This window comes from Neofelis nebulosa, chromosome 17, assembly GCF_028018385.1.
Source record: "Neofelis nebulosa isolate mNeoNeb1 chromosome 17, mNeoNeb1.pri, whole genome shotgun sequence".
NCBI classification, from domain to species: Eukaryota; Metazoa; Chordata; class Mammalia; order Carnivora; family Felidae; genus Neofelis; species Neofelis nebulosa.
Genome location: NC_080798.1, coordinates 49,008,559 through 49,028,641, shown reverse-complemented (window position 1 = coordinate 49,028,641; position 20,083 = coordinate 49,008,559). Strand labels below are relative to the sequence as shown.

General features: G+C 44.1%; 1 protein-coding gene and 1 long non-coding RNA gene across 9 annotated transcripts in view; one reads left to right on the top strand and one right to left on the bottom strand.

Annotated features, from left to right (window-relative positions):
• IL34 (interleukin 34) overlaps positions 1-20,083 on the top strand; it is a 79,866-nt gene that overhangs the window by 20,505 nt on the left and 39,278 nt on the right. For 4 of the 8 annotated variants that reach the window (XM_058708549.1, XM_058708548.1, XM_058708550.1 and 1 more), the window contains one exon: positions 294-362. The exons of 3 other annotated variants lie outside the window; for them this stretch is intronic. Coding sequence is in view for 1 of the 5 variants with exons in the window: in XM_058708546.1 (XP_058564529.1) it covers positions 294-362 (69 nt within the window). In the remaining 4 variants the exon portion in view is untranslated. Of the gene's footprint in view, positions 1-293; positions 363-14,633; positions 14,699-20,083 lie in introns of those variants that run through there. One more of the 8 variants, XM_058708551.1, reaches the window with a different exon arrangement.
• On the bottom strand, positions 3,579-5,819 carry LOC131499960 (uncharacterized). The gene is made up of 2 exons (XR_009256124.1): positions 5,707-5,819; positions 3,579-3,839 (listed from the first exon to the last, which is right to left on the bottom strand). It is a non-coding gene; the product is annotated as an uncharacterized LOC131499960 (long non-coding RNA).

The following is a 20,083-nucleotide window of genomic DNA, read 5'->3' as shown; positions in this document are numbered from 1 at the left end:
TACAACACCCAGAAAGAAAAATATTTTTAATAAAAGTTAAAAATAAATACGAGGTTTTTCATTTTCTGTATTTAAGAAAAAAGAAACGAAAAAGAAAAAACAAAAAAGAAAAAAAAAAATCATTTGAATATTTGAAAAAGTGAATACACTGTAGTAGACTAAAATGATGGAAGTAAAATAGAATTTGAAAAAAATTTATATAAAAGCAAAAAATATAGTAATAAAAATTAAATAAAAATATTTTTAATAGACATTGAAAGTAAAAATGAAATTTTTCTCTTTCTGCATTCAAGAAAAAGAAAAGAAACAAGAGAAAAAAGAAAAAGAAAGAAAAAAAGGAAATTGTTTGAAAATTTGAAAAGGTGAGTACACTGAAATAGACTAAAATAAAATGATGGAAGTACAGTAGAATTTGAAAAAATTTACACAAAAGTAAAAAATATAGTTATAAAAATTAAAGATTTTTAATAAAAATTGAAATTAAAAATGAATTTTTTTCTGTATTCAAGAAAAAAGAATTGTAAAAGAGAAAAAGAAAAAAAAAAAGAAAATTGAATAGATGAACCTGCTAACAGATTGAAGTAGGGCTGAAATTGCTTCATTTTCTCCTAGAAGTCAGTCTATGTAGCCCTTTATAGTCCATAAACTAAGCCGGCGGTGAGACTTAATGTTCTTGAAGAGCGAAGTTGGCCTAGTTGGGCAGGGCTCAGTGTAACAGCTCTGCTCTCCACTAGATGGCGCTGCTAGCCTACTGGGGTGGATTGTTGTGGCGCTCCTAGGTGCTTATGCGCATGCGCAGGAGTGGTGAAAATGGCGCCACCCAGCTACCCAGTCTGTTCCCCCAACGCAGATCAGCAATCGCGCACCTGTCCTCTGTCTTCAGCTCTCGTCCACTCCCCGCTTTTTCACTCTTTGTGACCAGGCCCCAGGCAGTACCTCTCTCCCATGTTTTGTCTCAGATGTGGCTGTTTTCCCCAGCCCCTTACTTCCGAAGGACTGCGGCTTTGGCCCCTTTTGCCCCTCTGCGGGAGGGTCTCACCGAGCAATGGGCAAATGAGCATTTGCTGAATATCGGCTGCACCCAGGAACGCCTGCTAGACCCTGTTGTTGCTGGTGCCCCGAGACCATGACCAGGTGCCAGCCCGCCCCAGAAAAAGTTCGCGAGACAGTGTAGCAGCAGCGTCTCAGGGATTATGGAAAATCACAACACACATCTGGCACCAGGCTTCACTCTTAACAATCTTGCCCCAGCACCAGTGAATGTGGCCGACTTCCGGGGTCTGCTGGGACCAGGTGGCTTCAGCAGTCTCTACCAGATGTCCTTCCAGCAGTGGAACCGCTTTTCCCCGTGTGGCCTGACAACCTCCCGGACCCCACTCTGTTCCTGGGGATTTGCCCTTCCCACCAGAGTACCGCCAGCTATCGAGCTGCGGAGTTGTAGCCTTTGCGCTCCCCTTGTTTACAGTCTTAATGGAATTTAAACCCTCTCCTTTCTCCTTTCTCCCTTTTTAGTTTAGTCCCTGCGGCTGTTTCCAATTTTCCACTTTCTCTCCAGCTGCTTTTGGGAAGGGGTGCTTTTCCTGTATTCTCCCCCAACTTCCCCAGTCTCCGTCTTCTCTCCGCCCGCAAAAGTGGTTCCCTACCTTTTGCAGCTTCTCGCTCCCCAAGTTCAGTTCTCCATGCCGCTTACCTGCTGAATTTTGTGGTTCAGGTTGTGCAGATTGTTGTGTTAATCCTCCATTCAGTTTTCTAGGTGTGTAGGATGGTTTAGTGTTGGTCTGGCTGTATTTCATGGACGCGAGACACACAAAAAGCTTCCCTGCTGTCCTGCCATCTTGGCTCCTCCCCTGGAGGTAACATTTTTAGACATGGCCCTGGACTCTCTGGCATCCCACTTCCCACCTGTGCCTCAAACATTAGAGCCAGTGGATGCCCTACAGCCATATGTATGCTGCCCTGCACCCATCCCCCAGCCCTGCTAAGAATTTTTGTGTCTGGTTATTTTGTGTGTGTCATACATGTAGCAATAATAGCTCATCACTGATCAGGACGAGGGCCAGTGACTGAAATTTCATTCCCGTTTTTACACATGAAGAAATGGGCTCTGAAGCCAAATCTATGCTTCTGCTGTAACACTACATTGCCTCTGTAGTGTCACAGAGCACCCTCTGTAGCGCTCCGGGTAGAGGCACACGCAATAGGAGTCCTTCTGTCCAACTTGGTATGTTTGTACATGCCTCACTTAAGCAGCTCAGATGCTGACCCTCTGTGTGAGCTGAGACCCTTCCCCTCTGTTTGGCTGTGGGGTAGTTCTCTGGCTCTCGACTCTCCAAATGGTCCTGCTTAGGGCCATTTTTGACTTGGTTATAGTCTTAGGACCCACCTTGTAAAGAGGAGTTACTCCTTAACAGGGTTTGACTGATTTTATGGTTCTTACTACAAATTGTCAGGTAGGGCCAATGCAGAAAAACTGCAATATTTTATCAATGAACATGTATCAGACATATGTGCCTTTTACCAAATAGAGCTCTAATTCCTACAGGCAGAAAGGATTCACTTACATGATGATTACATTCTATACAAACATAAGCAGTGTGTCCTTCAGCCCCTGCTTCTATTGAATGGCAGCCATTTTACTGAGTAGATGATGGTTCTTTATACATTTAGATTCCCTGGAATACATGCACCAGGGAATTGCCTGGGAGGCCAGCGTCTTGAAGAGACAGTTCTTAAAAGGATCTAGGACTTTTTTCCATCTAGGCATGGTTCAAACTGCATGGGAGAACTGCCCTTTAGCCCCTTCCAGGCACATGAGCCTCCATTAGACCCCCCCCCCCCCCCCCCCCCCGCCGCTTAGAGGTTATCTTCCTTTGTCACGGGGCTTATGGGGCGATGGTTGGTATGTTGGTACTCTTGCCTCCAGCTTCTGCCTTTCACTCATCTTGCACATCAGTGCTCCCTAAATTAACATTCTTATCAGGTCATTCCCCTGCTCAAGAATCTGCACTGGGTCCCTGCTGCCTGTCACATCAATAACTGCTTGGCTTTCAAGACCACCTGTAGTGTAGCCTTGTCTTGCCTGTTCAGCATAGATTCCCATTACATCCCAACACAGCTTCTTTGCTCCAGATGAATAACCTTCCCTTTGCTGTCCAGAGTATCTGCTACGCGGGCCTCTTCTCCATGCCTTGTTCACTTTATCCCCACTTCTCCCTCCTCAGTGTCTTTTCTCTTCCCCATTATCTACCCTTCATCCTATAGCCTAATTATCTATCCCCTTTCCTTGCATGAAGCCTCCTTTGACCAGCAGGCCAACTCCAGTACATTTCTTCTCCAAACACCTATGATGTTTATTGTTCACACCATAGAGACTGGCCTTTAACTATTCTGCAGATGTTCTTTTGGCCTGCTTCCAAGATCACCACCTAGACTGTGATTTCTATAAGAGCAGGGAACTGAATACCCCATAGTGTAGAATGGGCATATATCAGTGCCTGAATACTAGCCATTAGCAGTCAGGCATTGCGCATGGAAATATTCTGTAACCCTCAGGCAAAAAAGCAAGTCAACAACAGGGCTCTTAGTGTTACCATATTCTATAGATTGCAAAATACACCTTTCCCTCACTTATCACATTTTAACATCTCCTTTGGAATCAGGATCAATGGCATATCATGATATAATTGATAGTTCAGTTCCTCTTCTTTGTTTCTTAGTGGAATATAAAATATTGGTGCATTTTGCAGTCAGTTGTGCATTAGACTTGATGAAAAGCACTGACTTGACGGTTACTTACTGGTTGATGTGAGAATCTGTTGATAGCTGTTTCTGGATTGGACCTGGGAGAAAGCATTTAGGAGAACTGAGGGGATGTTGGATGTTTTATTGGGCCCAGAAGCTTCCTGAATCTGAATTGATTCACCTCTTCCTCTCCTCCATTCTCGTGTTCCCTGTGTGTGCTGCTTCAGAGACTGATTCCTCACTAATTGGAATCTTAGCATCACCAGCCCTGGTGGGGTGGTGGGCCAAGAGGCTGTCTTCCCTCTCCTGTGAGGAGCCTTCACATGGGCTTGGCAGAACCAAGGTGTCTCTGACTAGCCAGCTCAGCTGCTCAGCTCTGAAGGCAGGAAAGCTGAGCTCCCAGCCCTGAGTAAAGCCAGACTGGGAGGGATTAGGGGAGACTGAGGGCAAGGGCCACAGCCTCTGAGGAAGCACAGAGGGCCAACCCATCCATGGTGACGAGGAATGGCTCCTTTCTAGGCCCATCGGCCCTGAGCTCTGGCCGGAGTGGCCTGCCCTGACCAGCTCAAGTCATGCATGCAGACTCTGGGTTCTGAGTTTGAAGTTGCAGGGTGCCCAGGTCACTCCGCCCCCCTCCAGATCCTCATGGGCTCCATCCCCTGAAGCAGCTTCTCTTGGCCCCACAGGCAGTCTCCTCTAGCAGCATAAAGCTGCTTGGCAGGGGAATGTGGTCTTTTCCTTTTGTTTGCAGACCATCCCCTAATGCAGAGTTATCAGCAAGAGCTTTGGGGCCAGACATAGTTAGATTTGATTACTTCCTCTCCTATTTGTTACCATGTGACCTTGGGCAAGTTGCCAAACTTTCTGAGATTTGGTTTCCTCTTTTTTTTTTTTTTTTTTTTGGTAGATGGCAATTTTAATAATAGCAAGGGGAACTTCTATATGAAAGCTGGTCTTTTTTTTTTTTTTTTATGCGTGCATTCTTTTTTTGTCTTTAAATCCAGTATAGTCAACACACAGTGTTAATATTAGTTTCAGGTGTACAATATATAGTGATTCAACAATTGTATACATCACTAACTGCTCATCTCAATAAGTGTACTCTTAATCCCCTTCATGTATTTCCCCCATCCCCCTACCCACCTCCCTTGGTAACCATCAGTGTGGTTTCTTCATCTTTAAAATGAGGGTGAGAATTCTAACTCTGATGTGTGTGTGTGTGTTTGCATATGTAGGGATTAAGTGACAAAAGTAACTAACATTAGCCACTATTATTATCATCGTTGTCCCATTGAAGGTAGTCCCAGCTCCATCCTATGGGCCTTGCCCAACATTATCATTGCAAGTTTTATGGGCCCCACACATCCCTGAACCAGAGGCAGCACCATCTCCATGGCCCTCCCCCAATCCTGACAGAGAGTTTTGGCTGTTTTTCCCTCATTCTCCTGGGTTTCACCGAGAATTCCTTGTGTGTCCACTGGTGGCTGTGCCTGGTGAATACTAGAGCTCTAGTTCCAGGGGAGAAATAAGGCAGGAGGCATGAAAAGTTCAAGGCTAAAATAACTCATGCAAGGAGAAAGAAATATAAGGGAGATTCCTTTTCATTAAGATGGAGGATTTGATAGTTTGTGGGGAAAAAACTCTCTAAAACATCTGGAAACTTAGGATAGAAAACAGTCGACATGGTTTTTATGCATAGCTGCATGGAAATAGGATAGCCCTTGGAGAAGAGACATAAAGGGAAGTTGACAGCCTGTCTGGGCAGGGAGTGAGATAGCTTTACCTGCTCTGAACATCTTTTGCTGGTCCGGATAAGGCAGGGATTTGTGTCTGAATAGCCATAGGGACAACGGACACAGTTTTGATCTTATATGAAGCAGAGAGGTAGAACTGTGACTCCCACATACATATGGGACCCTTCAGGGTTTAAACTTCCAATGAAAGGCCAGAAAAAAATACACTCACCTTCAAAGGCAGCGAGCAGGAAGCTCTTCTAACCTGGCCCGGGTTTGGTTGGGGAAGGCCTCTTCTGAGAAATTTATAACCACACTCCTGCCCTCTTTTGAATTTGCGATCCAACTTACACTACTCATGTGATTCTAGAGTCTCTAGGCCAGGAAATTCTAGGCTGGAAAATTCATAGAGACAGAAAGTAGAATGGTGGTTGCCTAGGGATGAGGGGAGGAGGAAATAGGGAGTTGTTTAAAGTTGCTAGGGTTTCTGCTTCCCAAGATGAAGAGTCTTCGAGGTTGGTGGCACAATATGAAAGTACTGAACACCGTAGAACTGTGTGCTTAAAAATGGTTAAGATGGCAAAAAAAAAAAAAAAAAAAAAATGGTTAGGATGGTAAATTTTATATTAGGTATATTTTGCTACAATAAAAAGTGGTTTCGGACTGATAACTTGGGGATACCTTGCAGAAGCAAAAGCAGAACCTCTTCAGAGGGGGGATACACCTTCAACCCAACTTGCTTGTTGAACTTGAGCAAAAAAGCCCAAGTTACAAAATGCACTAGGAAACCAGCAACCAGGAGGGAGTAGGCAGCAAGAACAAAAAAGAGAGCTAGAGGATCAATGTCCCCAGAATGTTACTGTGGAATTATTCATAATGTCAAAACAAAACAAAACAAAACCCACCACCGCAACAACAGCTGGAAACAAAGCAGAGTCCCTCTGGCAGGAAATTTTGTGTAGCCATTAAAAGATTCAGAAGGCTTTCCCTGAGGGATTTGATTATTGAGTGAGAAAAATAAGAAATGGTCATGGGTGCTATTATGATCCCAGTTTTTGCAAAGCAACCCCATAGCAAGCAAAACGTGACCCCAACCCCACACTTGTATATATGTGTGTATTTTTCTAACAGATAGGTGAGCATGAAAAAGGGAGTGAAGGCTGCCCATCAGGGCTGCTTGTTAGGGCTGCAGGCGAAGGAAGGGAGAAGGGAGAAGGAAGAAGAGGTGGAAAAAAAAGAGAGATTTCAAGACTGTCCTGAAAATATCTATAATGCTCAGCCCTCAGCATGCCTGTTATAAATCCTACTGATGGAGGATGATATCTGAATGTGAGTGATTGTGTCTAGAGGATAAAAGAAATTATAATACTGACTTGCAGATTTGCCTATTGTGAAGAAGGAAGACAAGTTACATCGATCTGGTTATTTGATTTTATTAGGACAAACGATCAAACTTCCTCTCTATGTGTATGTATGTCCACATATATTAGTGTGAACGAGGAGAAAGATGCGGAGGGCTGGGTGTTGACACCAGTAATACCATAAAGGAGAGAAGGAGGGGAAGGAAGTGCAAGAGAAAGATGTCAGATCTGGTGTCTTTATAAGAAGAGAGACACAGAGACACAAATATAGACATCTTTGTATTGTGTTGTTTTATTCGTGGCAACAAACTTACATTGATTTGAAATATGACAAATCAGGACAATTAAACAAATGAGTGAGCCAATGAAAAACTTTCACACCTTGCTTTTAAGAATGTCAAGTGTCTGATCTCCTGGGAGGGCCCTTTTGCAATAGTTTTCAAGAATGTAAAAGTACCTGCCTCTACCTATGTACTTCCCCCCCTGGGGGGAGGGGGAGGGAGGGCACCCAGCTCTCTGGACAGACAGTCATTGCTGCACTATCTGTGGAAGTTTCATGATTGGAAATGGCCTAAATGTTGAACAGAAGACAGATTATTTAGTCACAGTCTATATACACTGGAATACTTCCACAGTTTATAGAAAAAAAGAAGGGAGACAGTGCCCCTGTCTTCTAGACAGGTTGAGTGAGAAAAGCAAGGTACAGAACAACATTCTGTTAACTTGCTAGGGCTGCAGGGGGTGACTGAAAACGGGCATGTTCTCTCTCACCTGTTTGGGAGACCAGAAGTGTGAGATCAAGGGCCATGCTCCCTCTGAAGGCTTGGGAATGGGGGCGGGGGTGGTCCTTCCTGACCTCTTCCTAGATTCTAGTGGCTCTCGAAGTCCTTGGCTTTCTTTGGCTTGTGGATGCATCACTGTAGTTATGCCTGTTATCTTGTGTGTGTATATCTCTCCTTAGAAGGACTTCCCTCACTGGATTTAGGGCCCCTCCTCAATCGAGCATGACCTCATCTTAACTCATTATATCTGTGAGGACCCTGTTTCCAAGTAAGGTCAAATTCTGAAGTTGTGGGTGGACAAGACCTTTGGGGAGCCACTCTTCAACACACTTGAAGCACTTGTGATGTCTTAGTGTTGGATTAAAAAAGAGAGAGAGAGAGATATGTTTATGTTGGACACTCTGGAATGGTAGGAGGAGGCTGAGGCTGTGGAAAGTGTACCTGTGAGATGTCTCTGGAAGAAAGCATGTGAAGTCCAGAAGTAGGACCATGACAGAAAAGGGAGGGAAGAGGATTTCAGTTGGAGCCCCTTCAGTCTAAGTTTGGCCTTAAGGCCCACTGTGGGAAAGGCTGGTGAGTTGGGGTAAGGAGGAAGGAAGCTGGGGGTGCTGGTAGAACGATGGCTTATCCCCTGTGCCTTCCTGTTGAGGATAGATGGGCCTGAATGCCAGCCTCTGGGCCCCTTCTGATAACAACAAAGTTTTGAAAGTTCTGGAATAACCTTCCTTGCCTAGTCTGGGTCCCCTCATGGTTCTGTTTCTCATTTGTTAGAAGGGTGGTGAAGGCCTCTTCGGGTTCCTGCTCCCAGAAGCCTGCCAACCCCTCCCTGGTCTGTGCTGCTTGCTGAGGCACCTGCTGCCTTCTCTCACCAGCCTGCTCTGTGACCATGCCTCCCTCTCAGTGTGAGCTGCTCCAGGCTGGGGCTCGTAGCTTTTCATCTTGGTGTGCAAAGCCCTGGGCACACGGGAGAGGCTCCATTACAAATGCTGCACATGGAACAGAATTTAACCCTGATGTAGAGACTTCAGAACCTGTTTTAAAAGTTTCATGTTCTTTTCAAAAAAATGTTTTTAAATATGTTTTTTAATGTTTACTCATTTTTTTGAGAGAGAGATAGCAAGGGGCTCAGTCCCGTTGTGGGGCTCGGTTCCATGAACAGTGAGATCCCGACTTACGCTGCAATCAAAAATCAGATGCTTGGGGCGCCTGGGTGGCGCAGTCGGTTAAGCGTCCGACTTCAGCCAGGTCACGATCTCGCGGTCTGTGAGTTCGAGCCCCGCGTCAGGCTCTGGGCTGATGGCTCGGAACCTGGAGCCTGTTTCCAATTCTGTGTCTCCCTCTCTCTCTGCCCCTCCCCCGTTCATGCTCTGTCTCTGTCTGTCCCAAAAATAAATAAAAAAAAAAACATTAAAAAAACAAAACAAAAAAAAAAAAAAACAAAAAAAACAAAAATCAGATGCTTAACCATTTGGGCCATGCTTAACCCAGGCCCCAAGTTTCATGTTCTTACACAGGGAAGCATAGACATGAGTGGGGTTCATGGTGGAACCAGTCCTTTGTCAGACTGGGCATGTGTGAGTAGGGAGGAGGGGATGTGGCCTGGTGGGGAGGCTGGCTCCTCCACCCTAGCCCTGCACCTTTCCTTACCAAGTGACTCAGGAACAGGGGCTGCACGTCTCATTCTTCCTTAGCTGTGACAATGATGCATGTTAGCAGAAAAGATACCCCAGCCCTTCACTGCATGCTTCCCTGGGTCTCCTCATGATAGGCGTAGCTGGGGATTCAGGGGGGGCTTATGTTCCAGCAGGGGAGAGAGAGATGAAGCTACAGTGAGTGATTATTTAATCACAGGTGCAAGAGTTGTTACAAAGCATGGATCCACATTGCTTGTGGAAGGTGTAACAAAACAAATCTGACCAGGAGCCAGAACGGGCCATCTGTGTGCTATGGCCTATGAAGGGCAGGGACATCCCCACCAGTACCCGTGGAAGAGCCCTACTTGAACCCAAACTCAACTAGTGTGAGGCCAAAGCTCTGCAGGAACATGGGCCTTGAGTAACCAAGACGCTGTCCACAGTGGGGACCTCTGCACATCCCCTCGTGTCGCTCTATCACACCGCCCTCCACACCCAGCTTGAGGAGGAGTTCCCCAAGCTTCATTTCTGGATGAGGAGATTGAGGCCTAGAGAAAGGAAATGATTTGCTCTGTGGGTCCCAAGTCAGGAAGGGGAGTCAGTAATGAAAAGCCAAGGCTAGTTTTCCTGGCACTCTGCATGGGTCTACAAGTGCCCAGAGTCCGCCCTCAGTGAACCAAAAACTTAGGAACAAAGCTGCTCTGTTCACCAAGAATTCCATTTTCCTTTGTTGTTCGCCACTAGGGACATTCCTGAATTGGTAAAAAAAAAAAAAAAAAAAAGGGGACTGGTTCAGCCCACGTTCTTGCAGTTGATGGGCCGTGCAGGGTCAAAGTCCCAGACTTTAAGGAGCTCCCAGCTCAGAGATGAGGCAGACCAGATGCACAGGACACTATGATCAGGCAAAGGACAAGGGGCACCAGGGGCCTGGGGGCACAGAAGGACAGCTCCCTTGGAGAGGGGACAGCTGGAGCAAGCAGGAGGCGGGCAGTCTTAGGGGTCAAGGGTGACATGTGAGAATCTGGGGTGGAGGTGTGGGCATGGGGCAGGGAGGTGGGAGGGCTTGCATGTAAAGAGAGAAGGGCATTCTGCTCAGGGAACAGCAAGTTCAAAGGGATTGAGGCCAAATATCATGGAGGGAGGGGTACTTGCTGCAGAGGTGGGGGCCTGATCCCCTGGCGATCCTGGGTCTGTGGAGCAAGGCATCATGAGGGTCTTGTTCTGTGAAAGGGGAAGGCTGTCCTATAGGAGGAGGCTGTTCGAAACCTTTTGAGGACAGACTGAGAGTAGCAGAGAGCCCTCTTCTTTACCCTCAAATGCAAGTGTCTATATGAAATATTTTTAAGGGTTTTTTTTACTTCTAAAAAAATTGTTATAAGTATACATAACAAAAATGAGCAATGTAAGCATTTTTAAAAAGTTAACAATTCAGTAACATTAAGTCCACTCACAATGTTGTGTAACCATCACCACTTTCCATCCATTAAGCAGTAACTCTCCCTTCCCACCTCTCCCCAGCTCCTGGCAACCACCATTCTTTCTGTCTCTATGAGTTTGCCTGTTGTAGGTACCTTGATTTATATGCAATGTTTAAAGAATAGCATATTGAGGTGAAATTGATGCATAAGAAACTATACAAAAGTGCGCAATTTGCTAATTTTGGATATTTATACTGGAACCCAGAGAATGATTATATCAATCGCTGCCAGAAGTTTCCTTTCACCCTTTGAAAATCCTCTCTCCCCATCCTCCCTCCCCAAAGAGCCATTAGTCTGCTTTCTGTCCCTATAGATTAGCTTGGATTTTCTTGAGTTTTAAACAAATGGAATTACACAGTATTACTCTTTGGGAGATGTCTGGTTTCTTTCAGCATAACCATTTTGAGCTTCATCCATGCTGTGTGTGTCAGTAGTTCATTCTTTCCACTGCTGAGTAGTTTTCTGTTGTATAGATCTATCATAATTAAAATAATTTCTTAAATATAATTTATTGTCAAATTGGCTAACATACAGTGTGTAAAGTGTGTTGTTAAAATTTTTTTTAAATGTTTATTTTTGAGGGAGAGAGAGAGACAGAGTGTGAATGGGGGAGAGTCAGAGAGACAGGGAGACACAGAATCTGAAGTAGGCTCCAGGCTCTGAACTGTCAGCACAGAGCCTGACGCAGGGCTTGAACTCATGAACTGCGAGATGATGACCTGAGCCAAAGTCAGATACGTAACTGACTGAGCCACCCAGGTGCCCCATCATAATTTTTTTTTTTTTTAATCCATTCACCCGCTGATGTACATTTAGGTTGTTTCTAGCTTTTGGTGTTAGTAAATTGAAATGCAGTTGTTTTTTTTATGTGGATCTTGTGGCCTGAAACCTTGCTGAACTAGTTTCTTGGTCATTTTGTTCTCAATTTTAGGGGATAAACATTGAGGTTTTCACCATTTAGCTGAAAGTTTCTCTCATACATGCCCCATTTCAGGTTGAGGAAATTGCCTTCTATTCATTGATAATTTGCTGACAATTTCTACTGGGTGTGGATGTTGGATTTTGTCAAAGGGGCCAATATCTATTTACTGCCATCTACTGAAGATGATCATCTGATTTTTCTTTTTTAGCTTACTAACATGGGGAATTTACAATGATTGATTTTCAAATGATGAATGAACCTTTCATTCCTGGTACTGCATAAGACTAGGAGGTTAGAATGTGGAGATCATAGCTCTTGTCCCCCAGTGAGACCCAGCTTTGGGCACAGTCATCCCCATAGAGGATGGAAGGAGGGAGGGAGAGGGCAATGGGCAAGGTTGAGGAGAAGAGAGAACTGCCAGACACATCAGTCTTGGCCTGCCCAAGTGAGCAGCCTCAGGTAAACAGCTTCCGGGGAGCCTCTGGCTAACTGGGGGTGCAGGAGGCTCTACCCCACAGCATGTGCAGGTGGGGCCAGGCGGCCACTGCTCTTCCTCTATCTTGCCTGGGAAGACACCAGGGACTTGCCCTAAGCATAGTGTGCCACCCTTGAGCTTCCTGGAGCCCCAGACTCTGCCTCTGCTGTCAAGCTGAGCTGATAGTGGCCGGCTATGGGTTTTGGCCAGTCTGTGCACTTCGTGAGGGGTCCTCTGGTGCAGTGGGCAGTGGCCCGCCAGGCTAGGGACGTGTATGCAGTTCCTTCTCTGTGAAGTGAATATAATGATCTTTATTTTCTGGGCTGCTGTATTCAATGAACCCATGGTGACAAACCACTTAAATGAGACTAAAGCATCTGAGGCTGGGATTTGAACCCTGATGCCCCTGTTCATTGGCTATGTGTCCTTCGGCCAGTGGCTGACTCTCTCAGCTTTATTCTCCTCATTTGTAAAACAGAGATAATGATACTGCAAGATGTGGGGGGTACCCATGATAATTTGGTGTCATGCAGATGAGCAAGTGTGCATTGAGCAGCGGTGCCCTGCACCTGGAAAAGCAGGGTAATTTCACAGGTGAGCAGAGCCATTGCAGCTGTGGTAGCTGTTGGTAGAGACTGTCCTAGAGCTTGAGGAACCACAGAGGGGGCCAGAGGAGGGAATGGGGTCTTGCAAGGGGACAGGAACTTATCCTGCCCTGGCTTAAGTTTGCAGTGGTGTGTGTTTGGGCCTTGTGCTCTAAGGCTGGCACTCTCAGCAACCCTGCCAGACTGGCATGATCATTGTGCCCCACTCAGGTATGGGTGGGGAAAGGGCGGCTCAGCGCTAGAGCTAGGATTGGAAGTCGGACACCCCTAGTCATTTTGAGAGAACTGAAAGGGGAAGAATCTCCCCAGGATTGATGCTAACACTGGCTCCAAATTGAGAGGGTGATCTGAGAGAGGGAGCTGGGGGAGGAGACAGGAACCAGGTAGCCAAGGAAACTCTTTTTTTTTTTTTTTAACGTTTATTTATTTTTGAGACAGAGAGAGACAGAGCATGAATGGGGGAGGGTCAGAGAGAGAGGGAGACACAGAATCGGAAGCAGGCTCCAGGCTCTGAGCTGTCCGCACAGAGCCCGACGCGGGGCTCGAACTCACAGACCGTGAGATCATGACCTGATCCGAAGTCAGACGCTTAACCGACCAAGCCACCCAGGCGCCCCGCCAAGGAAACTCTTGATGGATTCTTTCCTTCCTCATCCTGCCTGGTTTTCCTCCTGCTTCTGGAGTACAGAGTATTTAACTGACCTAGGCCTTCTCTGATGGTATTTCAGCATCTGGTCCAAATGTCCAATTCATTCACTCAGACGTTTTTCACCAGATGTTATGGTCTCCTATGTGCAAAGCTGGCATCAGGCTCCAGGGACATAGTGGTGAGAACAGAACAAGGTTCCTCCTCGAGGAAAGACAGATAACCCACAAATGAACACAGTTAAGGTAATGACACAGTGGCCGGTACTATGCAGAAGTACTACAGAGGTGTGGGACAAGGAATGACCTGAGGTGGGCAGAGAAGGCCTTTCTATACAGGTGATGTTTGAGTTGACAAGAAGGAGTCAGCTGGGCAAAAAATCTGGGCTGGAACATTTAGGCAGAGGGAACGGGCAAAGTCCTTCACGAGTCAGTCTGATGTGTGGCTGGGCAGTCAGTGTGGGGACAGTGGGTGGAGCTGAGGGAAGGGTCACTTTGTAGCCTGCCGGGAAGTCAGGGGAGCAGTTAAGATTTACTCTAAGTGCAGATTCCAGAATTCTTCTGGAAATGAAAACAAAACAAAACAAAACAAAACTTGTATTCTTCCTTTACTTTCTCTCTTTTGTGATTTTTGGGGCCTCTTTTAGAAACACATCTAAGGTGCTGTCTAAACAGGAGGCAAGGGTTAGCGCCCACCAGATCCCCTTCACCAATGGCTGTAACCAATTTCCCAGCTGCTGTGGGGTGGGAGGGCCTGTAACAACAGCAGAACTGCTTCTTTCTCCAAGCCATCTTGCCAGAGATACTTGGGAGGTTACACCCCTCCACAACCCAGGGGGGCCAGTGACTGAGTGAGTGCCCAGCCTTCTTGTCTCAGCTGGAGAGGGTACTCTGTGGTGCTATTTAAAAATGCTTCAGAGCCTCTGGGACTGACCTTCTCTATCCTGCTCCCAACACTTCCTCACAGGTTTCTCCTGAGAGCAAGCTCTCAGCAACTCATGTGATGCTGAACCCCTGTCTCAGGCTCTGCTTCTGGGGAAGCCAACCTCAGGCAGGCCATTGGAAACCAGGTATTCTTTGGTTTAGAAATTGGGGTTCAGGGATCAGAGGACCAGGGGATCATTGTTTCTTCCAGCTCTGAAGGTCTCTAAAACGGTGTGATTTACTCAATCACACAAGTTAGTGGCAGAGCTGGTCCACAAACCATGCACAGTCTGGAGGAACCAGGGTGGGGTGGGGCCTGCTGGTGAATGTGGTGCAGAGGCCAAGGCCACAGCTGTGCTTTACCGGCAGTTGTGCTCCCAGATCAAGCTTCATCTCAGGTAAGTCTCTGTCTACCTTCATTAGTCCAGAGACCTTAGTTTCCTGAATTCCACCCCTTTCCCTTTCTTTCAGCATAATTCACTCTAAAGTGAGAGAGATTGGCAGCTCAGAGACCATGCATCCTGAAAAGAAGACGTTTGTTAATCCAAATAAATCTGTAATAGAAAAATATTTATTTTGAGAGAGAGAGCACGAATAGGGGAGGGACAGAGAGAGAGAGAGGGATCTAAAGCAGGCTCTGTGCTGACAGCAGAGAGCCCAATGTGGGGCTCGAACTAAAAAATGGTGCGATCATAACCTGAACTGAAGTCGGACACTTAACCAACTGAGCCATCCACGCGCCCCCAAGTAAATCTGTAATTTGATGGGCTTTTTTCCAGGGTGATAAAGTGAGTTGGAAAAATGCAAAAAAAGCACAAGTCTATAGGTTTTGAGGTCACAAGGGAGACATATATCAGGAGATTCCTTAGCTTTCCCAGGGATCTGCTTCTCTCCACCCTTCTCTCCCCATAATCAGCCACCCAAGCTGAGAAATGCTTAGTGTCTTCCTCAGGTTCCCACAGCAGGGCCTGTCGAAAGTGTGTCACTGAAAGAGAAAGTGCTAAAGCTGAAGAAATAATTTTGCTAAAAGTGCATTTTAAAAAAGAACAGACTGGTAATCTGAGCTAAGTAAACCCCCTCATGTGTGGCTTATTTCTCAGAAAAGTGGAGGACTTTCTAGGATTTAGTAAATTTCTACTCTATCTACTAAAGGGTTAGCATCACTCATTGGTTTGTGCAATTTTTTATTTATTTTAATTTTTTAAAATGTTTTATTTAGTTTTGAGAGAAAGAGACACAGAGTGTGAGTTGTGGGGGTGCTGAGAGAGAGGGACACAGAATCTGAAGCAGGCTCTAGGCTCTGAGCTGTCAGCACAGAGCCTGATGCAGGGTTCAAACCCACGGACTGTGATATCATGACCTGAGCTGAAGTCAAACATTTAACCAACTGAGCCACCCAGGTACCCCTGGTTCGTGTGATTTTTCAGGGTAGTTCTGGGGACGGCTCAGGGAGGCAATCCTGAGGAGCCACCCTGGACTCAGCCTCATCTGGCTTCTGCCCTTACCATCCAGGGGACTTTAGGCAAATCAGTTACTTTTTCTCACAGTTTTCTGTCTGTAAAATGAATGGAGGTGGCTATTCCATGAACCTTGGCACTCAGTGGGTGTTCTGCAGACCAGTATCACCTATACTTAGGAGCTTGTTTAGACATGCAGAGCCTCAGGCCCCACTGTAGACCTTCTGAATCAGAATCTGTATTTTAACAGGTTTCTCAAGGGATCCATTCACACATCACAGTTTAAGACGCTCTGTCCTTTGACCGTATTACTCAAATGTATCCTCAAACTGCCTCCACATCACCCTGGAGTAGAAGCTCGTTAGAAACACAAGTTCATGGGCCCCGGACCTACTGAATCGCATGTCTGAGGGTGGGGATCAGGAGACTGTGTTTTCACAACCTGTCCCAGTGACTCTTAAGCACACTGACCTTTGAGAGGGACTGAAGTTCAAGTCCAAGAGGATTCTAGCCGTGGTGTGGCTGTGCAGCGTCTGTCGTAGGCAGAGCTTATTCTGTGCTGCTTTCCTGAAACGCTCACCTACCAGCGCCTCACAGCAATTTTGTGATGTGGTTTTCTCCTTATCTTTGCTGTGTTATGAAACTGAAGCTTAAGGAAGGTGAAGCAAGTTGCTCAATGTTTTGTAATATTGACGTTTCTGGCAAAGTCAGTGAGCTGTACGGGGTCATAAAACTCTTAGTAAATATTTAACAATTACCTGATTATAAATGACAGAGGCTCTTGGAACAGGTGCTGGGGTTGATCTTGTGGGTCTTGATCAAAGCTTAAGAGCTCATGAACTGCAGCTCGTTTACCATTCACTGTTTTGATTAGATAATACATTCATATTTTAAACATCTTGTAAAAAAGGGGCTGTACTGAAAGTTTTTCTTTTACTCCTGTTCCATAACCACCCAGCACCCTCTCCCATGCAAATGTTTTCAGTTTATTGGGTCTAATCTAACTAAAGCTGATCCTTGGGAAAGCTGAGGAATATCGTGATACATGGCTGCCCTCATAACTCCCAAAATCTCTGGACTTGCTGTATGTGCATTTTTCCAGTTCACTTTATCACTCTGACAAAAAGTCCATCAAAATACAGATGTATTTATTTATTTATTAACAAGCATCTTCTTTAAAGGATGCACTATTTCTGGGAATTTCTGAGCTGCCAGTCATTCATACTTTAGTGTGAATTATTCTAATACAGAATTTCTTTATGCAAAATATATGTGTAAAGTATATGCAAGTGTATATATTTCTATATATTATATATATTTGTATATGCTTGTATTTCCATGAAGGAGCATATATATATATATATATATATATATATATATATATACACATATATATATACACATATGTGTATATATAAAAAATGCTTTGCTACCTCTGCTGAACACAGGTTTACAAACTAGAACACACACTTCATGTCTTGCTTGTCTCACTGAATATATCATACTGTTCTATTGTGTGGTGAATACTCAGGTTGTATCCAGTCTGTTATGATAGACACTGCTTGTATGTGTGACTTTTTGCAGGTGTATATTATATATGCAGTATAGATTCCCAGAAATGGGATTCTAGGTATCTGCATTTGTAATTTCAGGAGATATTGGCAACTTGTCCTTCATCATAAGGTTAGTACCCATGTGCACCTCTGCCAGCTTTGGATGAGAAGTTACTATTTTCCCACATCTTCGCTGATGCAATAAATTGTCACATCACTGGACTTTTACCAATCTGATAGGTGAAAAATTGCCCGAACAGAGTCTTAATTTAAATTTGTTATGAAAAGTTTTAAACTCATGACAGATATCTTTAAGGACCATTTCTATTTCTTTTTCTGTGGTTGATTTACTCATATTCTTTCTTTGCTTTTTTGGGGGGGGTTAAAATTAAACATATTTTTCAGTTTTATTGAGATATAATTAACATACATTGTATAGATTTATTTAAAAATTTTTTTAATGTTTTTATTTATTTTTGAGGGACAGAGGGAGACAGAACATGAGCAGGGGAGGGGCAGAGAGAGACACACACAGAATCTGAAGCAGGCTTCAGGCTCTGAGCTGTCAGCACACAGCACAACATGGGGCTTGAACCCACAAACCATGAGATCATGACCTGAGCTGAAGTCAGATGCTTAACCCACTGAGCCACCCAGGCTCCCCTACATCATATAAATTTAAGGTGTATAGCGTAATGGTTTGACTTACATACATTGTGAAACGACTACCACAATAAATTTATTTTTCATTTGTTTTTAAAAATTTAATTCCAGTGTAATTAATATACAGCATTATATTAGTTTCAGGTGTACAATATAGTGATTCAACACTTCTATACATCACTCAGTGTCATCACGATAAGTGTACTCTTAATCCCCATCACTTATTTCACCCATCTCCCACCTACCTCCCCTTTGGTTGCCATCAATTCTCTGTAGTTAATAGTCTTGTTTTTTTTTTTTTTTTAAGTTTATTTATTTATTTTTGAAAGAGAGGGGGGGAAGGAAGGAAGGAAGAAAAGAAAGAAAGAAAGAAAGAAAGAGAAAGAAGAAAGAAAGAAAGAAAGAAAGAAAGAAAGAAAGAAAGAAAGAAAAAGAAAGAAGGAAGGAAGGAAGGAAGGAAGGAAGGAAGGAAGGAAGGAAGAAAGAAAGAAAGAAAGAAAGAAAGAAAGAAAGAAAGAAAGAAAAGAAAGAAAGAAAGAAAGAAAGAAAGAAAGAAAGAAAGAAAGAAAGAAAGAAAGAAAGAAAGAAAGAAAGAAAGAAAAAGAGGCAGAGAGAGAGGTAGACAGAGAATTCCAAGCAGGCCCATGCTGTTAGCACAGGGCCTGACATGGGGCTCCAACTCACTAACTATGAGATCATGACCTGACCCAAAATCAAGAGTCTGATGCTTAACTGACTGAGCCACCCAGGCGCCCCAGTTAAGAGTCTCTTCTTTTGCATCTTTTATTCTTTTTTCAGCCTTTGCTTATTTTCAAAATTAGGTAGTTGCCTTTTTTATTTCTAGGAGGTGCTTATCTATTTTAGGGTGATTACCCTTTTGCCTTTGATACAAGCTGTGTCCAGTTTAGCATTTTTTTCATTTTGTGGATGCTTTTTTTGTTTTGTATGCATAGTTTTTATTTTTATTTTTTTATTATTTAAAAAAAATTTTTTTTTAACATTTATTTATTTTTGAGACAGAGAGAGAGCATGAACGGGGGAGGGTCAGAGAGAGGGAGACACAGAATCTGAAACAGGCTCCAGGCTCTGAGCTGTCAGCACAGAGCCCGACGTGGGGCTCGAACCCATGGACCGTGAGATCATGACCTGAGCTGAAGTCGGCCGCTTAACCGACTGAGCCACCCAGGCGCCCCTGTATAATTTTTATTTTTAAGCAGTCAGATTTATCATTCATTTCTTTTATGGCTTCTGAATGTTGACTTATTGGTACAAAAGTCTTCCCCACTTTAAGATAACAGGACATGTCCTTTGTTTTCTTCTATCATTTCCACATTCAGATGTTGATCCATTTGTAATTTATCCTGATGCATGCTGTGAGGTATAGATCCAATCCCCTGCCCCATTGGCTATCTTTTCCTTGTGAAATGAGAAGCTGCTTTATCATTTTAGCTCTTTTTTCATGGTATGGGAGTCTCTTCCAGATTTTGCTAGTCTTTTGCACTGGTTTCTATTGATTCATGTTCATTCATGTTCCCACTGTTTTGCTTGCTAAGGTTTATAATATTAAAAAATATATATTAATATATGGCAGGACTGCTCCCCTTATTTTTAGTTCTCTTTTGGACTATTCTTGCTTATTTTTCTATTTGAACTTTAAAATCTAATATCTAATTACACACACACACACACATGTTGGTGTTTTTATTTGAATTGCTTTAATAAAAACTGAAGTATAACACACATACAAAGAAGTGAATAAATTGTAAGTATACAGCTTGATAAGTTATCATAAAGCAAACATATAGTAAACTATTACTCAGATCTAAAACTAGAGCATTAGCAATGTGAGAAGCCCCCCTAGACCTCAACCTCTTCTGAAAAGTAGTCATCATCCTCGTTTCTTATGTCATAGATTGACTTTGTTGTTGTTGTTTTTATATACATGTACTCTTTTGTATATGGATGGCTTCTTTGCTCCACAGTATATCTGTGAGGTTTATTTATCTTTTCTCTTGTTGATGGACGTTTAAGTTGTTTGAGTTTTTGGCTATCGTGAATAACATGGCTATGGCTGTGGACAACTTTTGGTATAACACTGGGCTTTTGGTGT